The sequence below is a fragment of the Elephas maximus genome, chromosome 3, assembly GCF_024166365.1.
Source record: "Elephas maximus indicus isolate mEleMax1 chromosome 3, mEleMax1 primary haplotype, whole genome shotgun sequence".
Classification (NCBI taxonomy): domain Eukaryota; kingdom Metazoa; phylum Chordata; class Mammalia; order Proboscidea; family Elephantidae; genus Elephas; species Elephas maximus.
Window position 1 is genome coordinate 25,910,985 of NC_064821.1, and position 25,566 is coordinate 25,936,550.

Sequence of the window (25,566 nt, forward strand, 5' to 3'; positions counted from 1 at the left end):
TCACTGTGCTTATGAAAAAAAGGATAGCAAAGTTAGAGAGAGGGCTCAACATCAGTTTATTGGGTCTGAATACATTCCAATCTTAATCTTTTCCTCTGAAAACTGTGGTAATTGTGAGAATATAACTCAAAAATGTTGTAGGTGAAGGCGTTCAGCATGTAGCTGGTGTGTCTACCATAGGAGAAGGCCAGAGCAAATTTCAGTGATGTGGCAAGCACTTGGTTATGACTATTGTATAATTTTAAATCTGTTTCACTGAGAGAAAAACATATACATAACCAAATTAAGGGGAAGAGCATCAATGTTGAGAGGTTAATTTTTGGAGAAACCATGTCAGCCCTTGACATAATCAATGCTTCAAATGTAAGGTTGTGAATTCCAGGAATGGCTATAAGAAAGCTGACCAAAGACAAAAACTTTTAGACAACACATAGGGAAGAGAAATCAAAAGGAATTACCAAAATAGGAGTTGAGCAAAAACAAGTAGAGATCAAAGTCATGGGTGTTTTGGGAATGATAGAAATGAAGCATGTCTTTGGGGGTAGAAAAAAAACAATCAGAATATTTAATTAATGACATTTATTTTGGAGCTAACAAAGTCTGATTATCCCAAAGGCCTGTGTCCTATCACTGACAAGAGACTGCTTTACTGAGAAGCCTTCCGAGGGCCCCCTTCATATCCTTATTCCTTAGACTGTAGATGAAGGGGTTCAACATGGGAGTGACCACAGTGTACATCACCGTGGCAACTGAGCTTTTCTGGGAAGAATGGGTCACAGAAGAACTAAAGTATACCCCAAGACTTGACCCAAAGAACAAGGAGACAACAGAGAGGTAAGACCCACAGGTGGAAAATCCCTTATATTTGCCCCCAGCAGAGGACATCCTCATTAAGAAGGAGACAATCTGAGAGGAAGAGAAGAGGATCCCCATGAAAGGAAACACACCCAGAAGGGCAGTCGCCACATACAAGAAGATGTTATTGATGAGGGTATCAGAGCAGGCCACGTTGATAATCTGAGCCAGTTCACAGAAGAAATGTGGAATTTCAGTGCCTATACAGAAGTTTATTATTTTTTTTTAATAATTTTTATTGAGCTTTAAGTGAACGTTTACAAATCAAGTCAGTCTGTGACGTATAAGCTTATATACACCTTACTCCATATTCCCACTTACTCTCCCCCAATGAGTCAGCCCTTCCGGTCTCTCCTTTCATGACAATTTTGCCAGTTTCTAACGCTCTCTACCCTCCCATCTCCCCTCCAGACAGGAGATGCCAACACAGTCTCAAGTGTCCACCTGATACACGTAGCTCACTCTTCATCAACATCTCTCTCCAACCCATTGTCCAGTCCCTTCCATGTCTGATGAGTTGTCTTCGGGAATGGTTCCTGTCCTGGGCCAACAGAAGGTTTGGGGACCATGACCGCCAGGATTCCTCTAGTCTCAGTCAGACCATTAAGTCTGGTCTTTTTATGCGAATTTGGGGTCTGCATCCCACTGATCTCCTGCTCCCTCAGGGGTCCTCTGCTGTGCTCCCTGTCAGGGCAGTCATCAGTTGCGGCCGGACACCATCTTGTTCTTCTGGTCTCAGGATGATGTAAGTCTCTGGTTCATGTGGCCCTTTCCGTCTCTTGGGCTCATAGTTGTTGTGTGACCTTGGTGTTCTTCATTCTCCTTTGATCCAGGTGGGTTGAGACCAATTGATGCATCTTAGATGGCCGCTTGTTAGCATTTAAGACCCCAGACACCACATTTCAAAGTAGGATGCAGAATGTTTTCATAATAGTATTATTTTGCCAATTGACTTAGAAGTCCCCTTAAGCCATAGTCCCCAAACCCCCGCCCTTGCTTCGCTGACCTTTGAAGCATTCAGTTTATCCCGGAACCTTCTTTGCTTTTGGTCCAGTCCATTTGAGCTGACCTTCTGTGTATTGAGTATTGTCCTTCCCTTCACCTAAAGTAGTTCTTATCTACTAACTAATCAGTAAAAAACCCTCTCCCACCCTCCCTCCCTCCCCCTCCTCGTAACCAAAAAAGTATGTGTTCTTCTCAGTTTAAACTATTTCTCAAGATCTTATAATAGTGGTCTTATACAATATTTGTCCTTTTGCCTCTGACTAATTTCGCTCAGCATAATGCCTTCCAGGTTCCTCCATGTTATGAAATGTTTCACAGATTCCTCACTGTTCTTTATCGATGCGTAGTTTTCTATTGTGTGAATATACCATAATTTATTTAACCATTCATCCGTTGATGGGCACCTTGGTTGCTTCCAGCTTTTTGCTATTGTAAACAGAGCTGCAATAAACATGGGTGTGCATATATCTGTTTGTGTGAAGGCTCTTATTTCTCTAGGGTATATTCCGAGGAGTGGGATTTCTGGGTTGTATGGTAGTTCTATTTCTAACTGTTTAAGAAAACGCCAGATAGATTTCCAAAGTGGTTGTACCATTTTACATTCTCACCAGCAGTGTATGAGAGTTTCAATCTCTCTGCAGCCTCTCCAACATTTATTATTTTGTGTTTTTTGGATTAATGCCAGCCTTGCTGGTGTGAGATGAAATCTCATCGTAGTTTTAATTTGCATTTCTCTAATGGCTAATGATCGAGAGCATTTTCTCATGTATCTGTTAGCTGCCTGAATATCTTCTTTAGTGAAGTGCGTGTTCATATCCTTTGCCCACTTCTTGATTGGGTTGTTCGTCTTTTTGTGGTTGAGTTTTGACAGAATCATATAGATTTTAGAGATCAGGCGCTGGTCGGAGATGTCATAGCTAAAAATTCTTTCCCAGTCTGTAGGTGGTCTTTTTACTCTTTTGGTGAAGTCTTTGGATGAGCATAGGTGTTTGATTTTTAGGAGCTCCCAGTTATCTGGTTTCTCTTCAACATTTTTGGTAATGTTTTGTATTCTGTTTATGCCTTGTATTAGGGCTCCTAAGGTTGTCCTATTTTTTCTTCCATGATCTTTATTGTTTTAGTCTTTATGTTTAGGTCTTTGATCCACTTGGAGTTAGTTTTTGTGCATGGTGTGAGGTATGGGTCCTGTTTCATTTTTTTGCAAATGGATATCCAGTTATGCCAGCACCATTTGTTAAAAAGACTATCTTTTCCCCAATTAACTGACACTGGGCCTTTGTCAAATATCAGCTGCTCATATGAGGATGGATTTATATCTGGGTTCTCAATTCTGTTCCACGGGTCTCTGTGCCTGTTGTTGTACCAGTACCAGGCTGTTTTGACTACTGTGGCTGTATAATAGGTTCTGAAATCAGGTAGTGAGGCCTCCCACTTTCTTCTTCTTTTTCAATAATGCTTTGCTTATCCGAGGCTTCTTTCCCTTCCATATGAAGTTGGTGATTTGTTTCTCTATCACCTTAAAAAATGACATTGGAATTTGGATCGGAAGTGCATTGTATGTATAGATGGCTTTTGGTAGAATAGACATTTTTACTATGTTAAGTCTTCCTATCCATGAGCAAGGTATGTTTTTCCACTTAAGTAAGTCCTTTTGAATTTCTTGTAGTAGAGCTTTGTAGTTTTCTTTGTATAGGTCTTTTACATCCTTGGTAAGATTTATTCCTAAGTATTTTATCTTCTTGGGGGCTACTATAAATGGTATTGATTTGCTGATTTCCTCTTCAGTGTTCTTTTTGTTGATGTAGAGGAATCCAAGTGATTTTTGTATGTTTATCTTATAACCTGAGACTCTACCAAACTCTTCTATTAGTTTCAGTAGTTTTCTGGAGGATTCGTTGGGGTTCTCTGTGTATAAGATCATGTCATCTCCAAATAGAGATAATTTTACTTCATCCTTGCCAATCCGGATGCCCTTTATTTCTTTGTCTAGCCTAATTCCTCTGGCTAGGACTTCTAGCACAATGTTGAATAAGAGCGGTGATAAAGGGCATCCTTGTCTGGTTCCCGTTCTCAAGGGAAATGCTTTCAGGCTCTCTCCATTTAGAGTGATGTTGGCTGTTGGCTTTGCATAGATGCCCTTTATTATGTTGAGAAATTTTCCTTCAATTCCTATTTTGGTAAGAGTTTTTATCATGAATGGGTGTTGGACTTTGTCAAATGCCTTTTCTGCATCAATTGATAAGATCATGCGGTTTTAGTCTTTTGTTTTATTTATATGGTGGATTACATTAATGGTTTTTCTAATATTAAACCAGCCTTGCATACCTGGTATAAATCCCACTTGTTCATGGTGAATTATTTTTTTGATATGTTGTTGAATTCTATTGGCTAGAATTTTGTTGAGGATTTTTGCATCTATGTTCATGAGGGATATAGGTCTGTAATTTTCTTTTTTTGTAATGTCTTTACCTGGTTTTGGTATCAGGGAGATGGTGGCTTCATAGAATGAGTTGGGTAGTATTCCGTCATTTTCTATGCTTTGAAGTACCTTTAGTAGTAGTGGTGTTAACTCTTCTCTGAAAGTTTGGTAGAACTCTGCAGTGAAGCCGTCCGGGCCAGGGCTTTTTTTTGTTGGGAGTTTTTGATTACCGTTTCAATCTCTTTTTTTGTTATGGGTCTATTTAGTTGTTCTACTTCTGAATGTGTTAGTTTAGGTAGGTAGTGTTTTTCCAGGAATTCATCCATTTCTTCTAGGTTTGCAAGTTTGTTAGAGTACAATTTTTCATAATAATCTGATATGATTCTTTTAATTTCAGTTGGGTCTGTTGTTATGTGGCCCTTCTCATTTCTTATTCAGGTTATTTGTTTCCTTTCCTGTATTTCTTTAGTCAGTCTAGCCAATGGTTTATCAATTTTGTTAATTTTTTCAAAGAACCAGCTTTTGGCTTTGTTAATTCTTTCAATTGTTTTTCTGTTCTCTAATTCATTTAGTTCAGCTCTAATTTTTATTATTTGTTTTCTTCTGGTGCCTGATGGATTCTTTTGTTGCTCAGTTTCTATTTGTTCAAGTTGTAGGGACAGTTCTCTGATTTTGGCTCTTTCTTCTTTTTGTATGTGTGCATTTATCGATATAAATTGGCCTCTGAGCACTGCTTTTGCTGTGTTCCAGACGTTTTGATAGGAAGTATTTTTATTCTCGTTGCATTCTATGAATTTCCTTATTCCCTCCTAGATGTCTTCTATAACCCAGTCTTTTTTCAGGAGGGTATTGTTGAGTTTCCAAGTATTTGATTTCTTTTCCCTAGTTTTTCTGTTATTGATTTCTAGTTTTATTGCCTTGTGGTCTGAGAAGATGCTTTGTAATATTTCGATGTTTTGGATTCTGCAAAGGTTTGTTTTATGACCTAATATGTGGTCTCTTCTAGAGAATGTTCCATGTGCACTAGAAAAAAAAGTATATTTTGCAGCAGTTGGGTGGAGAGTTCTGTATAAGTCAATGAGGTCAAGTTGGTTGATTGTTGTAAGTAGGTCTTCCGTGTCTCTATTGAGCTTCTTTTTTTTTTTTTTTAATTTTTATTAAGCTTCAAGTGAACATTTACCATTCCAATCAGTCTGTCACATGTAGGTTTACATACATCTTACTCCCTTCTCCCACTTGCTCTCCCCCTATTAAGTCAGCCCTTACAGTCTCTCGTTTCGTGCCAATTTTACCTTCTTCCCTCTCTCTCTATCTTCCCATCCCCCCTCCAGTCAAGAGTTGCCAACACACTCTCCTGTGTCCACCTGATTTAATTAGCTCACTCTTCATCAGTATCTCTCTCCCCCCCACTGACCAGTCCTTTTCATGCCTGATGATTTGTCTTCGGGGATGGTTCCTGTCCTGTGCCATCAGAAGTTCTGGGGAGCATTGTCTCTGGGATTCCTCTAGTCGCAATCATACCATTAGGTGTGGTCTTTTAATGAGAATTTGGGGTCTGCATCGCATTGGTCTCCTGCTCCCTCAGGAGTTGTCTGTTGTGTTCCCTGACAGGGCAGACATCGATTGTGGCCGGGCACCAACTAGTTCTTCTGGTCTCAGGATATTGTAGGTCTCTGGTTCAAGTGGCCCTTTCTGTCTCTTGGGTTCTTAGTTGTCGTGTGACCTTGGTGTTCTTCCTTTGCCTTTGCTCCCGGTGGGTTGAGACCAATTAATGTATTTTAGATGGCTGCTTGTTGGCATTTAGGACCCCAGGTGCCACAATTCAAAGTGGGATGCAGAGTGTTTTCATAATAGAATTGTTTTGCCCATTGATTTAGAAGTCCTCTCAAACCAAGTTCCCCAGACCCCAGCCCCTGCTTCGCTATCCTTTGAAGCTTTCATTTTATCTCGGAAACCTCTTTACTTTTAATCCTGTCCAATTAGGCTGACCTTCCATGTTTTGAGTGTTGTCTTTCCCTTCACCCAAAGCAGTTCCCATCTACAGATTGATCAATAAAAAGCCCTCTCCCTCCCTCCCTCCCCCCTTTGTAACCACAAAAGTATGTGTTCTTTTCCGTTTTTTCTATTTCTCAAGATCTTATAATAGTGGTCTTATACAATATTTGTCCTTTTGCAACTGGCTCATTTCGCTCAGCATAATGCCTTCCAGATTCCTCCATGTTATGAAGTGTTTCAGAGATTCGTCACTGTTCTTTATCGATGCGTAGTATTCCATTGTGTGAATATACCACAATTTATTTACCCATTCGTCCGTTGATGGACATCTTGTTTGCTTCCAGCTTTTTGCTATTGTAAACAGAGCTGCAATAAACATGGGTGTGCATATATCTGTTTGTGTGAAGGGTCTTGTATTTTTAGGGTATATTCCGAGGAGTGGGATTTCTGGGTTGTATGGTAGTTCTATTTCTAACTGTTTAAGATAACGCCAGATGGATTTCCAAAGTGGTTGTACCATTTTACATTCCCACCAGCAGTGTATGAGAGTTCCAGTCTCTCCGCAGCCTCTCCAACATTTATTATTTTGTGTTTTTTGAATTAATGCCAGTCTAGTTGGTGTCAGATGGAATCTCATCGTAGTTTTAATTTGCATTTCTCTGATGGCTAATGATCGAGAGCATTTTCTCATGTATCTGTTGGCTGCCTGAATATCTTCCTTAGTGAAATGTGTGTTCATATCCTTTGCCCACTTCTTGATTGGGTTGTTTGTCTTTTTGTGGTTGAGTTTTGACAGAATCATGTAGATTTTAGAGATCAGGCGCTGGTCAGAGATGTCATAGCTGAATATTCTTTCCCAGTCTGTAGGTGGTCTTTTTACTCTTTTGGTGAAGTCTTTAGATGTGCATAGGTGTTTGATTTTTAGGAGCTCCCAGTTATCTGGTTTCTCTTCATCATTTTTGGCAATGTTTTGTATTCTGTTTATGCCCTGTATTAGGGCTCCTAGGGTAGATCCTATTTTTTCTTCCATGATTTTTATCGTTTTAGTCTTTATGTTTAGGTCTTTGATCCACTTGGAGTTAGTTTTTGTGCATGGTGTGAGGTATGGGTCCTGTTTCATTCTTTTGCAAATGGATATCCAGGTATGCCAGCACCATTTGTTAAAAAGACTATTATTTCCCCAATTGACTGACACTGGTCCTTTGTCAAATATCAGCTGCTCATAAATGGATGGATTTATATCTGGATTCTCAATTCTGTTCCATTGGTCTATGTGCCTGTTGTTGTACCAGTACCAGGCTGTTTTGACTACTGTAGCTATATAATAGGTTCTGAAATCAGGTAGAGTGAGGCCTCCCACTTTCTTCTTCTTTTTCAGTAATGTTTTGCTTATCCGGGGGTTCTTTCCTTTCCATATGAAATTAGTGATTTGTTTCTCTATTCCCTTAAAGTATGACATTGGTATTTGGACTGGAAGTGCATTGTATGTATAAATGGCTTTTGGTAGAATAGACATTTTTACTATGTTAAGTCTTCCTATCCATGAGCAGGGTATGTTTTTCCATTTAAGTGTGTCCTTTTGAATTTCTTGTAGCAGAGTTTTATAGTTTTCTTTGTATAGGTCTTTTACATCCTTGGTAAGATTTATTCCTAAGTATTTTATCTTCTTGGGGGCTACTGTGAATGGTATTGATTTGGTTATTTCCTCTTCGGTGTTCTTTTTGTTGATGTAGAGGAATCCAAGTGATTTTTGTATGTTTATTTTATATCCTGAGACTCTTCCAAACTCTTCTATTAGTTTCAGTAGTTTTCTGGAGGATTTCTTAGGGTTTTCCATGTATACAATCATGTCATCTGCAAATAGTGATAGCTTTACTTCCTCCTTACCAATCTGGATACCCTTTATTTCTTTGTCTAGCCTAATTGCTCTGGCTAGGACTTCAAGTACGATGTTGAATAAGAGTGGTGATAAAGGGCATCCTTGTCTGGTTCCCGTTCTCAAGGGAAATGCTTTCAGGTTCTCTCCATTTAGAGTGATATTGGCCGTCGGCTTTGCATATATGCCCTTTATTATGTTGAGGAATTTTCCTTCAATTCCTATTTTGGTGAGAGTTTTTATCATAAATGGGTGTTGGACTTTGTCAAATGCCTTTTCTGCATCAATTGATAAGATCATGTGGTTTTTGTCTTTTGTTTTATTTATGTGATGGATTACATTAATGGTTTTTCTGATATTAAACCAGCCTTGCATACCTGGTATAAATCCCACTTGATCAGGGTGAATTATTTTTTTGATGTGTTGTTGGATTCTATTGGCTAGAATTTTATTAAGGATTTTTGCATCAATGTTCATGAGGGATATAGGTCTAAAATTTTCTTTTTTTGTAATGTCTTTACCTGGTTTTGGTATTAGGGAGATGGTAGCTTCATAGAATGAGTTGGGTAGTATTCCGTCTTTTTCTATACTTTGAAATACCTTCAATAGTAATGGTGTTAAGTCTTCCCTGAAGGTTTGGTAGAACTCTGCAGTGAAGCCATCTGGGCCAGGACTTTTTTTTGTTGGGAGTTTTTTGATTACCGTTTCAATCTCTTTTTTTGTTATGGGTCTATTTAGTTGTTCTACTTCTGAATGTGTTAGTTTAGGTAAGTAGTATTGTTCCAAGAATTTATCCATTTCTTCTAGGTTTTCAAATTTGTTAGAGTACAATTTTATGTAGTAATCTGATATGATTCTTTTGATTTCATTTGGTTCTGTTGTGATGTGGTCCTTCTCGTTTCTTATTCGGGTTATTTGTTTCCTTTCCTGTTTTTCTTTAGTCAGTCTAGCCAATGGTTTATCAATTTTGTTAATTTTTTCAAAGAACCAGCTTTTGGCTTTGTTAATTCTTTCAATTGTTTTTCTGTTCTCTAATTCATTTAGTTCAGCTCTAATTTTTATTATTTGTTTTCTTCTGGAGCCTGATGGATTCTTTTGTTGCTCACTTTCTATTTGCTCAAGTTGTCGGGACAGTTCTCTGATTTTGTCTCTTTCTTCTTTTTGTATGTGTGCATTTATCGATATAAATTGGCCTCTGAGCACTGCTTTTGCTGTGTCCCAGAGGTTTTGATAGGAAGTATTTTCATTCTCGTTGCTTTCTAAGAATTTCCTTATTCCCTCCTTGATGTCTTCTATAACCCAGTCTTTTTTCAGGAGGGTATTGTTCATTTTCCAAGTATTTGATTTCTTTTCCCTAGTTTTTCTGTTATTGATTTCTAGCTTCATTGCCTTGTGGTCTGAGAAGATGCTTTGTAATATTTCAATGTTTTGGATTCTGGAAAGATTTGTTTTATGCCCTAATATGTGGTCTATTTTAGAGAATGTTCCATGTGCGCTCGAAAAAAAAGTATATTTTGCAGCAGTTGGGTGGAGAGTTCTGTATAAGTCAATGAGGTCAAGTTGGTTGATTGTTGTAAGTAGGTCTTCCGTGTCTCTATTGAGCTTCTTACTGGATGTCCTGTCCTTCTCCGAAAGTGGTGTGTTGAAGTCTCCTACTATATATGTGGAGGTGTCTATCTCACTTTTCAATTCTGTTATAATTTGATTTATGTATCTTGCAGCCCTGTCATTAGGTGCGTAAATATTTAATATGGTTATGTCTTCCTGATCAATTGTCCCTTTTATCATTATATAGTGTCCTTCTTTATCCTTTGTGGTGGATTTAAGTCTAAAGTCTATTTTGTCAGAAATTAATATTGCTACTCTTCTTCTTTTTTGCTTATTGTTTGCTTGATATATTTTTTTCCATCCTTTGAGTTTTAGTTTGTTTGTGTCTCTAAGTCTAAGGTGTGTCTCTTGTAGGCAGCATATAGATGGATCGTGTTTTTTTATCCAGTCCGTGACTCTCTGTCTCTTTATTGGTGCATTTAGTCCATTTACATTCAGCGTAATTATAGATAAGTAAGTTTTTAGTGCTGTCATTTTGATGCCTTTTCATGTGTGTTGTTGGCCATTTCATTTTTCCACATGCTTTTTTGTGCTGAGACGTTTTTCTTAGTAGCTTGTGAGATCCTCATTTTCATAATGTTTAACTTTGTGTTTATTGAGTCGTTATGTTTTTCTTGGCTTTTTTCTTGAGTTATGGAATTGATATTCCTTTTTGTGGTTACCTTTTTATTTACCCCTATTTTTCTAAGTAAAAACCTAACTTGTATCCTTCTATTTCGCCTTGTATCACTCTCCATCTGGCAGTTCAATGTCTCCTATATTTAGTCCCTCTTTTTGATTATTTTGATCGTTTATCTATTGATTTCCATGATTTCCTGTTGTGTGTATTATTTTGTTTATTTATTTATTTTTTAGAATTAGTCTTGATTTGTTTGTTTTTGTGCTTTCCCTGTTTGAGTTGCGTTGATATCAGGACGTTCTGTTTTGTGACCTTGTATTGTGCTGGTAGCTGATATTATTGGTCATCCGGCCAAACAATCTCCTTTAGCATTTCTTGCAGTCTTGGTTTAGTTTTTGCAAATTCTCTAAACTTGTGTTTATCTGTAAATATCTTAATTTCTCCTTCATATTTCAGAGAGAGTTTTGCTGGATATATGATCCTTGGTTGGCAGTTTTTCTCGTTTAGTGCTCTGTATATGTCGTCCCATTCCCTTCTTGCCTGCATGGTTTCTGCTGAGTAGTCTGAACTTATTCTTATTGATTCTCCCTTGAAGGAAACCTTTCTTTTCTCCCTGGCTGCTTTTAAAATTTTCTGTTTGTCTTTGGTTTTGGCAAGTTTGATGATGATATGTCTTGGTGTTTTTCTTTTTGGATCAATCTTAAATGGGGTTCGATGAGCATCTTGGATAGATATCCTTTCTTCTTTCATGATGTCAGGGAAGTTTTGTGTCAGGAGTTCTTCAACTATTTTCTCTGTGTTTTCTGTCCCCCCTCCCTGTTCTGGGACTCCAATTACTCGCAAGTTATCCTTCTTGATAGAGTCCCACATGATTCTTAGGGTTTCTTCATTTTTTTTAATTCTTTTATCTGATTTTTTTTCAGCTATGTTGGTGTTGTTTCCCTGGTCCTCCAGAAGTCCCAGTCTACATTCTAATTGCTCGAGTCTGCTCCTCTGACTTTGTATTGCGTTGTCAAATTCTGTAATTTTATTGTTAATCTTTTGGATTTCTACATGCTGTCTCTCTATGGATTCTTGCAACTTGTTAATTTTTCCACTATGTTCTTGAATAATCTTTTTGAGTTCTTCAACAGTTTTATCAGTGTGTTCCTTGGCTTTTTCTGCATTTATCCTAATTTCATTTGTGATATCTTTAAGCATTCTGTAAATTAGTTTTTTATATTCTGTATCTGATAATTCCAGGATTGTATCTTCATTTGGGAAAGATTTTGATTCTTTTGTTTGGGGGGTTGGAGAAGCTGTCATGGTCTGTTTCTTTATGTGGTTTGATATGGACTGCTGTCTCCGAGACATCACTGGGAAACTAGATTTTCCAAGTAGTCAGCTAAAAAAAAATGCAGTCAGATCCCTATCTGAATTCTCTCTCTGGCTCCGGGTATTCGGATGTTAATGGGGTCGCCTGGGGAGGGTGGGGGAGGGATCTGAGAGCTAGGAGTGTAGCACCACAGAATATAGAGCTGAACAACACGTTCACGCTCTGCCCCCGTTCGCCAAAATCCGGGCTGGACGGGTCCCTGGCTAGGACATTGCTTTCCTTGTTCGGAAACCAGTCAATTCCTCCTGGAGACTTCCTCTGGTGCGCGGCACCGCTCGTGGGCACTGGGTGGGCGTTTCCCGCACGAACGGGTGGGCCCGCCCCCAGGGTCTATTCAGGCGATTATAATTAGGTCCCGCGGTCACGCCCCGCCTGTGCACGCGCCCAAATCCCAGCGGGATGACTTCCGGGTTAAGACGCTGCTTTCCCTGTACGGGAACCAGTCACTTCCTCCCCGAGACTTCTCCTTCCAGAGCGCTACACCTCTCGCGCGAACTGGTTTGGGGTCACCTGCACGGCCAGGTGGGCCCGCCCCCTGGGTCAATTCAGGGCAATAAAAATGGACTCCGTGCTCACGCCCAGCTCGTGCGTGCGCCCAAGCCCCGGCAGGACGGCACCCCGTCTGGGACGCTACTTTCTGCACTTCGGGACCAATCAGTTCCTCCGCACGGCCCGGTGGGCCCGCCCCCTGGGTCAATTCAGGGCAATAAAAATGGACTCCGCGCTCACGCCCCGTTCGTGCGCGCGCCCAAGCCCCGGCAGGACGGCACCGCGTCTGGGACGCTACTTTCTGCGCTTCGGGACCAATCAGTTCCTCCACACGGCCAGGTGGGCCCGCCCCCTGGGTCAATTCAGGGCAATAAAAATGGACTCCGCGCTCACGCCCCGCTCGTGCGCGCGCCCAAGCCCCGGCAAGACGACACCCTGTCTGGGACGCTACTTTCTGCGCTTCGGGACCAATCAGTTCCTCCCGGGGACTTCTCCTTCCGGTGTGCCACACCTCTCGCGCAAACTGGGAGGGCATCACTCGCACGACCAGGTGGTCCCGCCCCCTGGGTCAATTCAGGGTAATAAAAATGGACCCCGCGCTCATGCCCCGCCCGCGCGCGCGAGCGCGTGCCCAGATCCCAGCGGAATGGCTGCCCGTCTGGGATGCTGCTTTCCCTGTTTTGAGACCAGACACTTCCGGGGATTTCTCCCTCTGGTGTGCCGTGCCACACGCGCGGACTGGGTGTGCATCCTCCCGCACGAACGTGTGGGCCCCGCCCTGGGGTCACTTTAGGGAAATATAGTTGACCCCCCCCCCGCTCGCGCCCCCTCGGTTTCTCGCCTAACTCCCGGCGGGACGGCACCCCAGCTGGGACGCTGTTCTCCCCCCTCCCAGATCAGTCACTGCCTCGCAGGTGCTTCTCCCTCCGGCTGCCCCCCTACGCCGCCCGCGCCAACCTGCTAGGCTTCCTCCCGGGATGGGTTCGGGGGGGAAGGGGTGGGCCCCCTTTCTGTGCCGTCTGTCCCGCTGGGCTCTGCCCCCGATCGAGCTCCGAAGGTCACCTGCCTGGTGCGCTGGCTCCTAGTTCTGAAAACAGTCGCTGTCTGCCCGTATTTGTTCGTTTTCCGTCTCTAAGTCTGTGCTTGTTGTTCAGAGTTCGTAGATTGTTATGTATGTGATCGATTCCCTTGTTTTTCCGAGTCTTTGTTGCAAGAGGGATCCGCGGTAGCGTCCACCTAGTCCGCCATCTTGGCCCCCGCCTCCTCTATTGAGCTTCTTACTGGATGTCCTGTCCTTCTCCAAAAGTGGTGTGTTGAAGTCTCCTACTATAATTGTGGAGGTGTCTATCTCACTTTTCAGTTCTGTTAAAATTTGATTTATGTATCTTGCAGCCCTGTCATTGGGTGCATAAATATTTAATATGGTTATACGTTCCTGATCAATTGTCCCTTTTATCATTATGTAGTGTCCTTCTTTATCCTTTGTGGTGGATTTAAGTTTAAAGTCTATTTTGTCAGAAATTAATATTGCTACTCCTCTTCTGTTTTGCTTATTGTTTGCTTGATATATTTTTTTCCATCCTTTGAGTTTTAGTTTGTGTCTCTAAGTCTAAGGTGTGTCTCTTGTAGGCAGCATATAGATGGATCATATTTCTTTATCCAGTCCGAGACTGTCTGTCTCTTTATTGGTGTATTTAGTCCATTTACATTCAGTGTAATTATAGATAAATAAGTGTTTAGTGTTTTCATCTTGATGCCTTTTTATGTGTGTTGTTGACAATTTCATTTTTCCACTTACTTTTTTGTGCTGAGACGTTTTTCTTTGTAAATTGTGAGATCCTCATTTTCATAGTCTTTGACTTTATGTTTGTTGAGTCGTTACATTTTTCTTGGCTTTTATTTTGAGTTATGGAGTTGTTATACCTCTTTGTGGTTACCTTAATATTTACCCCTATTTTTCTAAGTAAAAACCTAACTTGTATTGTCCTGTATTGCCTTGTATCACTCTCCATATGGCAGTTCTAAGCCACCTGTATTTAGTCCCTCTTTTTGATTATTGTGATCTTTTACATATTGACTTCAATGATTCCCTGTTATGAGCATTTTTTTTTATTTAATCTTAATTTGTTTTTGTGATTTCCCTATTTGAGTTGATATCAGGATGTTCTGTTTTGTGACCTTGTGTTGTGCTGGTATCTGATATTATTGGTTTTCTGACCAAACAATTTCCTTTAGTATTTCTTGTAGCTTTGGTTTGGTTTTTGCAAATTCCCTAAGCTTGTGTTTATCTGTAAATATCTTAATTTCGCCTTCATATTTCAGAGAGAGTTTTGCTGGATATATGATCCTTGGCTGGCAGTTTTTCTCCTTCAGTGCTCTGTATATGTCATCCCATTGCCTTCTCCCCTGCATGGTTTCTGCTGAGTTGTCTGAGCTTATTCTTATTGATTCTCCCTTGAAGGAGACCTTTCTTTTCACCCTGGCTGCCTTTAAAATTTTCTCTTTATCTTTGGTTTTGGCAAGTTTGATGATAATATGTCTTGCTGCTTTTCTTTTTGGATCAATCTTAAATGGGGTTCGATGAGCATCTTGGATAGATATCCTTTCGTCTTTCATGATGTCAGGGAAGATTTCTGTCAGGAGATCTTCAACTATTTTCTCTGTGTTTTCTGTCCTCCCTCCCTGGTCTGGGACTCCAATCACACGCAAGTTATCCTTCTTGATAGAGTCCCACATGATTCTTAGGGTTTCTTCATTTTTTAAAATTCTTTTATCTGATTTTTTTTCAGCTATGTTGGTGTTAATTCCCTGGTCCTCCAGATTTCCCAGTCTGCATTCTAATTGCTCGAGTCTGCTCCTCTGACTTCCTGTTGTGTTGTCTAATTCTATAATTTTATTGTTAATCTTTTGGATTTCTGCATGCTGTCTCTCTGTGGATTCTTGCAACTTATTAATTTTTCAACTATGTTCTTGAATAATCTTTTTGAGTTCTTCAACTGTTTTATCAGTGTGTTTCCTTGGCTTTTTCTGCAGTTTGCCTTATTTCATTTCTGAGGTCATCCCTGATGTCTTGAAGCATTCTGTAAATTAGTTTTTTATATTCTGTATCTGATAATACCAGGATTGTATCTTCATTTGGGAAAGATTTTGATTCTTTTGTTTGGGGGGTTGTAGAAGCTATCATGGTCTGCTTTAGGTGGTTTGATATCGACTGCTGTCTCCGAGCCAAAAAAAAAAAAAAAAGATATAGTAGTGGTTTATTCTATAATTGCTCACTGAGTCTTATCTTGTTTTGTTTTCTTTCAGTATACTTGGATGGGCTACTAGATTGTGCTGTCTTGTTTGTTGTAGCCCTTGACTTACTTATGACCTATTACCAGCTGGTTTGGGCTGTTGCCAGATATATTTGCCTGAGTCTATTCACTGTTCTTGAGTAGAATCTGATTTGGGGTCATAAAGTGTGTGTGCACCGTAACACCTATCCACCTCGAGAAGTAGTGGTGATAGTTGTGTGCACCAGATTCTATTAGCAGCTGGGGTTCACCCTCCGGGGGGGCAGGATGCTGACAGGCTTCCCCCAAGTGTCAGTGAGGTAGGTGTGTCTCTATTCCTATAGAACCTTTGTGGGAGGGCACTGCAGCTGTACCTTAGGCCTCCAATGCAAGTACCTCTACTGATTGGTAGGTGTCACCCTCCTTAGGCCCCTAAGGCAAGAGGCTAGGTGATCTGGGGGGAGCTTCAGCCCTCAGTTCCCTGTTGTGGTTCAGTTAGGGCTCTGTTGAAAAAGCAGATATATCAGACCTGGGAAACTTGTTTTTCCAGTAAATCTGCTAAAAAAAAAATGCAGCCAGATCCGTATCAGAAGTGCCTTTGGATTATAACCACCACCTTGTTCCCTGTAAGGATGAAAGCCCGAGATTTGGATCATATATGCTTGGCTGGAGCTGGTTCTGTATTTTTAGTCCAATTAGGGAGGGATTTTTGGTCTCTGGATTTTTTGTGGTTGCTTCTCTCAGGCCGGAAGAATGGGTTAGGAAAAGACCAAAAAAAAAAAGGGAAAAACAAAGCCGCAGCGGAGCCGGAGCCATTCTCCCTCTGGCTCAGGAAATTCCAATGTTAATGAAGCCGCCTGGGAAGGGGAGGGGGGTTCAGCAAAACAGGAGAGTAGCACCCCAGAATATAGCCAAAGTTGCTTATCTTGCTTGGGATGACTATTTTATCTGTAGCCTATGTGTGCTGCCTGTGTGGAGATTGCCCCTGAGGGTCTGGCCCGCTAAAGCCACGGTCAGATCCTCCACTGCCAATCCAAAGCCCAGCGTCAAGGTTCCCTGGCTGGGACGCTGCACTCCTGGCTCCCAAACCAGTCACTGCCTCCCGGGGACTTCTCGTCCCGCCAGCCGTGTCGCCGCGCCACCCCGCAGACTAGCTGGGCCCCCTCCCGGGGTTAGTTAGGGGAGTAGGGCTGTGCCCCGTGTTTGTGCCGTGAGCGGATGGCGTGTCCAGCTCCCCTGCACCCAGTCCAAAGCCCAGCACCAAGGTTCCCTGGCTGGGAAGCTGCACTCCTGGCTCCAAAACCAGTCACTGCCTCCCGGGGACTTCTCGTCCCGCCAGCCGCATCACCGCGCCGCCCCCGCCGAATGGCTGGGCCCCCTCTAGGGGTCAGTTCAGGGGCATAGGGCTGCGCCCCTTGTTTGCGTAGTCACAAGATTTTGTGTTCAGCTCTCCTGGGCCCAGTCCTAAGCCCGGCGCGAAGGTTACCTGACTGGGACGCTGGCTCCAGGCTCCGAAAACAGTCGCTGCTTCCCCGTATTTGTTCGTTCTCTGTCTCTGTCATTCAGGTCAACTCTTTAAATCTGTGTTTGTTGTTCAGGGTTCGTAGATTGTTATGTATGTGATAGATTCACTTGTTTTTCCGAGTCTTTGTTGCAAGAGGGATCCGAGGTAGCGTCTACCTAGTCAGTCATCTTGGCCCCGCCTCCTCATCCTTTTTTTTTAATACAGATGTTCAGCTGTGTTATCAGTAGAATATGAAGCAGAGAGACCCAGAAAATGATGATCCAAGACATCAGAACCAAGAAGACACAGAGTCGGAGGTTCATGATGACTGTGTGGTGCAGGGGGTGACAGATGGCCACAAACCAGGCATAGGCCATCATGGACAGGAGGAAATTGCGCAGTCCAGCAAAAATCATAAAGAAATACACCTGAGTGAGGCATCCTATGTAGGAGATGTCTTTGCTCTGTGTCTGGATGTTCACCAGCATCTTTGGGACCGTGGTGGTGATGAAACAGATGTCAACAAAGGACAGGTTGGAGAGGAAGAAGTACATGGGGGTGTGGAGGTGGGGGTCAAAGCTGATGGCAGGGATGATAAGCAGGTTCCCAAGCACAGTGACCAGGTACATGGACAGGAAGAGTGCAAAGAAGAGGGGCTGAAGTTCAGGATCCTCTGAGAGGCCTAGCAGGGGGAATTGTGAAACTTTTGTTTGGTTTCCCTCTTCCATGCAGCTGGTGTGTCTGCTAGAGGAGAATGCACGAGTAACGTTCAACGAATAGCCAACTGGCATCTCAATTAGTCATCACCTTTACAATACCACTTTACAATACCACCTCTATTGAGTCCTTCCAATGACAGTGACTCTTTTTGTCGTGAGTAGCCCTTTTCCACTTTAAGTGTGCATGGTCATTCAGACTTTCTTTCATTTAGCAGAAATTACACTATTTTCTCTTCTGTGATTCTAACTTTTCTATTTGAATCAATGCACTTAAAACAATGTTTTCTTTGATATGACCTTTCCAAACTAATTGGAGATACTTAGTGTTTTTTCCTTTATGATTCCCATACTTCCTTCAGTCTGATAGCTCTGTAATAGTAATGAATGGTCATCTGAGTTAACAATACGTCCCTTATTCTGTGAAGTGACACTTTGTATAGATGTGACCATTAAACTTACAGTGTCTTTTCTTTTTAAAAATAAGTTTATTACTATTACCTTCTTTGTAAGGTTTAGAAATCCCTTTGTGCACAATAGGATCTCAAAATATTATAATTATTATTATCTGTTTGCTCTATGACAAGTATTTTGATTATATAACTCCCCCAAGGTACAGGATAGAGCTGTGATTTTTAAAATGGTTATCTGAATCATACTGCCTGGATAAATTTTGGCTCCACCAAGTTACTACCTATGTGACCTTAAGAAAGTTCCTTAATCTTTTTAGCTGCAGATACCTCACCTTTGCAATGGGAGTAGTAAATATTTCCTTTCACGATGAGATTGATGAGTGAATTATCTGAGATAATGCATGTACATTTTCTAGTGTGGGGCCTGTGTCACACAGTGGGCACCGGCTAATTGTGAACTTCTGTTTTTATCATCACAATAAATCTGTCTTACATGGCTATCATTTATCAATATCTCCATGATGTGTGGCCTGCCATCCAGGATGGAATCTAATCATTGTAAATAAAATAGGCCTGTTACCTCTTTTGACCTCCATGCAGCACTTCTAATTAGTGAAGATTCCTATGGCTTCCCCTTTCAGAGACCTCCAGCCAGATGGATTCTTCCAAGAGGTGGAAAGGGCATGTAGACTATGTAGAAAAGGGGAGGAAATGAACACACACAACCGTTACAGTAAAATATAAGGCATGAGTGAGTGTGTACTCATGTGCACATGCTCTTGAGTGAGAATGTGTGGTATCAAAATTAGTGGAGTTACTGACTGCCCTGGCAGGGATCACAGTAGAGGGTCCCTGGCAGAGCTGGAGAAAAATGTGGGGCAGAGTTATGACTCAAAAGAAAGGACCAGGCTTGCTGGACTGACGGAGGCTGGAGGAACCCTGAGAGTGTGCCCACCCCCGCCGGACACCCTTTCCGCTCAGTGTTGAGGTCACACCTGGGGTTCACCCTTCAGCCAGGGATTGGGCAAGCTCATGGAACAAGGCAAGACTGAGGGGGCACGCCAGCCCAGGGACGAGGACTGCAAGGTGGGAGGGGACAGAAAAGCTGGTAGTGGGGGGCCCAAGATTGAGAAGGGAGGGTGTTGATATATCGTGGGGTTGTTGATCAATGTCATGAAACAGTATGTGTGCAGACTGTTTAATGAGAAGCTGGTTTGTTCTGTAAACCTTCATCTAAAGTACAACTAAAAAAAAAAATTAGTGTAGTTAATTACAAAGAATATGATGAATAAATTTGATTAAAATATTTTTTAAAAACTTCTGTAGAGCAAATCATACTAAAGAAAATTAGAATTCGTACTTGAGATTTGAAAATAAATGTTTACATTCTTTGTGACAGTAAAAAGGGCCAGTATTATTCATGCAAAAATAAAACCCATTGCCATCAAGTTGACTCCAACTTCTAGTGACTCTATAGGACAGAGTAGAATTGCCTCATAAGGTTTCCAAGGCTGTAATCTTTACAGAACCAGACTGCCACATCCTCCTCCCGTGGATTTGATAGTGGAGCAGATAGTGGATTTGAACCACCAACCTTTTGCTTAGTAGCTAAGTGCTTTAACCACTGTGACACTAGCACTCCTTTTTCATGCATAAAGAATGTTAATTAATTAAAAAGAAATAATTGAGGACACAATTTAGTATGGGGAAGTGAGTAGGAAAGTCTTCTCTGAAATAGGATTATTTGAGCTGAGAGAGGAAGGATGAGTAATTGTCAGTCAGAGGAAGTAAGGAAAAAACGAGCATTGTAGACTAAGTAAGAGGACAGAAGCTCAGTTGCCCTAAGGGTGGTGAGTTTGATAATGGAAGGAATTTGAGAGTCCAGGGAAATGGAGAGCAGAGAACGAGAACCAGGAAGGACAGAGCTTGTGAGGTCCATAAGTAGAGCATCCAGAACTGCTCCTAGATGTACCTTTCGTGTTGGTAATTTTACATTTATTTGTGGGTCATAGATTGTGACTTGGTTTGCTCACCGTTGTCTCTTCAGGAACTTACTATGTGTCAGATATATAGTAGATGCTCAACAAATATGAATGTTAGATGCATCATAGGAATGGAGACCACGTGGTCAACTATATCACAAAAAGAAAATCATCAGGCTCATCACATGCCTGAATATAAATACAAAATTTAATAGTAAAATGCATTCGTATCTATTTTAACATAATACATCATGAACAAGTAGCATCTATTCCAGTAATGGGAATCTGTTTTAATACTAGAATGTTTGTCAATATAATTTATCACAAAAATATGTCAGTAAAGAGAAATCATAACCAGAATCACAACAGAAAATGCATTTGATAAAATTTAACAGCCATTTTCATGGTTAGCAGCCAAGAAAGAGCCTCTAGGTAAACAAGAAAATTAAAGACACTTTCTTAACCCAATAAAGAATCCCTGTTTTGAAACTATAAACAACAGAATACTCTAAATTAAAACACTAAAATATTTGTGTTAAATTCATGAACAGATCAAGCAACTGACTCCCACGTCAATCCTACAATATTCTCCTGAACATTTTAAAGGGGTTGGTAAGATAAGAAAAGAAAATGGACCTGAGTACAGAAATGGAGGAAATAATTATATTAGTCATAGAGGATATTGTGGACACTAAGGAGAATAACATAAAAAAAAAAAAAAACTATTAATTGCTATCAGTAAGTCAGCTAGATATTAAACAAATACTTAGAAAGCAATAGCTTTTCATCCACAGTAAAAATAGTTAGGAAATATATGGAAAAATCCAATCTAAGGTCTGAATACACAATACCTTGTAAATAATAGATGCTCCTTGAATAGTTAATAAATAAATTGTTGAATGTAAGAAATTATCAGCAATTTACAATTAGTGGTTGAGAGTGAAGTGGTGTTTAGTAAGAAATATAAGATAAAATGTATAAAGCCACTGAGATGCAGGATCTTTGGAAAATAACACATTGAAGAAATGGCCATTTCTAACTCTTCTTGGAGAGAGAATCCAGATTCCAGAAAGACAAAGAATGAAACATAAGAGAGCTGAAAAGACTGGCAGCAGTGGAAACTAAGGTGCCTTCTACATACAGGGACTTCACCTTCATAAACTAAATAAATACAGGACAGTCCCAGCCTCATCACCATGAAGGTGAGACTCAGTACCCACTTTCTGGTCTCTTTCTGGTCAATAATTTTCATGTTATACCCCAATCCTGACCAGGACTCATTGACTGTCTCTGATTGTATCACTGAAGCTCTTTCTCTTCGTGGTCTGTCTCTGGGAATACCAATTGGGTTTTTCTTAGTCTGGGATCAGAGAATTATAGGTGAGGGACAATGCTTAATGTTTCCAGAGTCTCTGGGGTTGAATTCTTAGAGCTTCTCATTAAACTGTTCTGTTTTCTATTCTCCAAATCATTCATGTCCCTTGGGTACAAAGGAGATAGCACAATTGTTGCCCCTTTGTAGGCAGCGAGACGGATTTATTTCCTCCAAGGAGGAACTCACCTTTGTTTGGCTTGATTTAAAACCTACAACGTATCCCCTAAGGAAAGTTTAACTTCTTCAAAGAACTGAACCTAGGAACCATCACTCTTGGAGTGGAATTCCACTCTGTGATGTGTTTACCTTAAAGAATCTTTGGAGATTTTGAGGGTCACTTACAGTGTTATGGAGGCAGAGAAATTGTGTCTGCAGGCAAGCAAAGTGGTCAATAATTTCGATGCTATTAAAGAACAAATAAGATAAGGAATTGGCCTGCACCTGTACCCTGCTGTGCTCAGTCAGTGACTGGGAGCAGCCCAGAAGTGATGTCTCAGCACAAACTCATTGGTGGATTCAGGGGATTGTCAGTCATTTATTTTTCCCACAAGAAGAGATCTGAGGGGCGTGACCTGGGATGAGGCAGCTTACTTTAGCTGAGGCGATTCTCAAAGAAGGCTGAAGGCTCAGGCCTCTGAGATAGCTATACTCCCCACACCTGGAAGAATAATTACTTAACCCTGAAGGAGGATCTTGATGACACAGCACACCATTCACCACAGTCCACACCTTGGGCCATTTGGATGGACTTTGTGTAAATTCTGAGAATAGCTCCTCCATTGTTCATATGGCATGTTTTTAGGGGAGAAAACTTATGAGGGGGGTCAGTGGAATTAATTAGAGCTTCTGCTACTGCAGGTGGTCTCAAGGCTGATTCCCAGCATTTTCCTTCTCAACTATCTATTCTCAGTTCACCTCACCCTTGAAAAGTATCTCTGCTAGTCTAAGTGGTATACCTGGTGGGATGATCCTGATCTTCCTCCCTGATGGATCTGAGCCTCTGGTCACTATTTCTTTCCCAGGCCATAGTGGCTGCATTTGACCACTTACTGTCAAAATGGGGAAAGAACATACCAAAAGGTACACAAGTGGATGACCTAGTACCAAACACCTTCTCACCTGCCCTGTTGTGCAGTCCTCATGCTTAGCCATATGATCCTCCAGACCCCTGTGGAGCTTATGCATTCTAGCAAGAGAATCACAATGCAGGCCCTTGGGATCCTAGATTAAGGCTATGTTACCCACTACAGATGTTTATATGTCTTTTTCAGAAATAGCTTCTGGGATGTTTTTTCTAGATTACTATTATTATTGGTAAGCATTTACTTCATATATGGGTAGAGACAAGACTGAGTGATAGTTAGCTTGAGTGGGCAAGAATAATTGCACTAATAGTTAATACATTTTTTTTTCTTTTAGTAAATAGCTCCTGCCTGGAGTGTCCCAAATGTTTCAGCTGTCCTGGTCCTTCCCACAGGTCCCCTGAACCTCCCAATAATCCAGAAACTAAAGAAATTCTCCAGAACCTGGATAAGCCTGTGCCCACACCAGGTTGTTAAATAGTTTGAATGTCACATACTCTCATAGTTTAGTAATTTGCTTTCTTTCAATCCATGATGTGGAACACTCCCAGCACGTTGGATGCCCGGAAGACTTGCTTCTCAGGTTCAGCCCTCATTGCAGACATTGGCTGGCTGGTCTGAGCAGAGCTGTGCTCCTAGGTGGAAGAGCCCCTCTTCTACCCCCAGTGCTGCTGCTGCTGCTTCTATCATCTGTGATGAGAAGAGATGGAAGGAAATGGGAGCCTCCAGCTTGGGGACTGCACTTCCTGAGCCTTCTGGGGCTTCTCCTTGACTCTTTGCCTACAGTGATGCTGCAGGATAACTTTCTCCCTGTGCCAAGTCCTGCCACAGTGGCCTTGCATTTCAGCACTTCTGGTCTCTAAACAACAAATAACTTGCTTCTTGTCTAAAACAACAATAATAGCTCACAAATATTAATAGCAAGAGGCATGATTCTATGCACTTTACCAATATTAACTCATTTAACTTTCACCATGACTCTAGACAGCAGGTACTATTTTAACGTCCACTTTAACTGAGGAGCTCTGCTGGTGTAGTGGTTAAGAGCTCGGCTGCTAACCAAAAGGTCGGCAGTTCAAATCCACCAGCCACTCCTTAGAAACGCTATGGTGCATTTCTACTTCTCCTACAGGGTCACTATGAGTTGGAATCGACTTGAGGGCAATGGGTTTTTAACTGAGGCACAGGCATATCAGACGACCTGCCTGAGGTCACACACCCAATAAGATTTGGATTTTGAGATTCAGAGCTCACCATCTGAGCGCCAGAGCCTACTGTGCACTTTGTGTGCACCTCACATAAAATTCCAACGTTCGACAAGTATTAAACAGTGTGAAATTTTACTCAAAGTAACAGTAAATGAAAACAAAAATGAAGTTCTTTTAACACTGATTAAACCAGTTCCAGCTTGCAGTGGTCAAATCAGGAAATAAAGTTTTGCACTTTGAATATACCATGGACTGACTGCCAGAAGAATAAACAAGTCTATCTTGGAAAAAGTACAGCTAGAATGCTTAGAAGCAAGGATGGTGAGACTTTGTTTCACATACTTTGGACATGTTGTCAGGAGGGACCAGTCCCTGGACAAGGGCATCATTCTTGGTAAAGTAGAGGGTATGTGAAAAAGAGGAAGACCCTCAACGAGATGCACTGACACAGTGGCTGGAACAATGGTCTCAAGCACAGCGATGATTGTGAGGATAGTGCTGGACTGGGCAGTGTTTTGTTCTATTGTACACAAGATGCTATGAGTTGGAACTGACTTGAGCGCGCGTAACAACAACATTTAAACACACAAATGCAGGTGGATAGATGGCCATGAGCAAATGCATTAAAATGTAAATTTTACTTATCCTTTGAGTTTCCCATGATAGCTCTTATTATTAGCAGTTTTCAAGATTTCTAGTATCAATAATGTGCTGCTTCCTTTTCATCAGTTAAAGTGTTAAAAGGTTTTTAAATATTGAAAAATAATAACTAAGAAAATTAATCAAATAAAAGAATCAGGCAGTACATGATTGAAAATAAAAGTATAATCAAAGAATTTTTAAAAGCATGAAAATATTCCTATCATGACCTTGTTCTTTTAATTTGTCATGAAATTCCTCCCCAGGCTCTTTGAAAAGTAAGTAAATCAAGGAAATTTCCTCAAGGACCAGGGAACCATCTCTTCTGAAAAGTAATCATCAAGGAAGATCACAGCCTCACCTCCCAGTTTCCCAGATTGAGATTAGCATAACTTCAGATTTCCTGCCATAAAGATTTTAGAAAATTAGCAGTTTTATCTTGAAAGCATGAAAGCAATGGATTGTATCCACTTAGCGATGTAAAGGGTCAGATTCCTTTCTGTCTTTGCAATCTCTTTAGAAAATAGTCTGTGAAACATCACATCCTTAATCAACAATAAAATTTTACTGCATAGGGCGGAGCCAAGATGGCGGAATAGACAGAAGCTTCAGTCAAGCCCTCTTTACAACAAAGACCTGAAAAAACAAGTGAAACGAGTATATTTGCGACAAGCTGGGAGCCCTGAGCATCAAAGGCAAGCTTAGACAACTAACTGAGGGGCAGGGGAAGGAAGAGACCTTTCAGAAGCGTAGAGGAGTTACTGGACCTGAATCGCGGGGAGCCCTCAGGCACCATTCTTGGAGTGGCGGCAGCGGCAGCAGACTGGTCCTAGCATTCGGATGTGGTTTCCTCAGGGAGAAGCAGCAGCCACACAGCCCACTCACACCTCCGGAACCTGAGGAGAAGGGCGCTCTTGACAAAAGCTAAGTACTTACGTATATTTTATCGCATCCGCCCCACCCCCAACCCAGCTTCAGCGGCTGAATCCCTAGGCCTGAGACAGACGTGCTGAGCACCTGGAGCTGTCCTCCCAGCCTTGGGGAAGGAAAAAATTTGCAACTGGGGGGGAAAGGATAATTTGTTAGCTCCATTAACTGGGGGAGCTCAGGACAGAAGCGGCACCTGTCCAGGCA

General features: G+C 41.4%; 1 protein-coding gene across 1 annotated transcript; it reads right to left on the bottom strand.

Moving 5' to 3' along the window:
• Positions 1-627: 627 nt before the first annotated feature.
• LOC126071158 (olfactory receptor 7D4-like) lies at positions 628-17,745 on the bottom strand. The gene is made up of 2 exons (XM_049875417.1): positions 17,245-17,745; positions 628-1,065 (listed from the first exon to the last, which is right to left on the bottom strand). The coding sequence occupies exons 1-2, from the start codon at positions 17,743-17,745 to the stop codon at positions 628-630; spliced, it is 939 nt and encodes a 312-aa protein (XP_049731374.1).
• Between the last annotated feature and the right edge of the window lie 7,821 nt (positions 17,746-25,566).

Coding starts and splice junctions, on each gene's coding strand:
- LOC126071158 (XM_049875417.1), bottom strand. CDS start 17,745: ATGGAAGAGGGAAACCAAACAAAAGTTTCACAATTCCCCCTGCTAGGC. Junction 1,066..17,244: donor TACTGATAACACAGCTGAAC/ATCTGTATTAAA, acceptor AAAATAATAAAC/TTCTGTATAGGCACTGAAAT.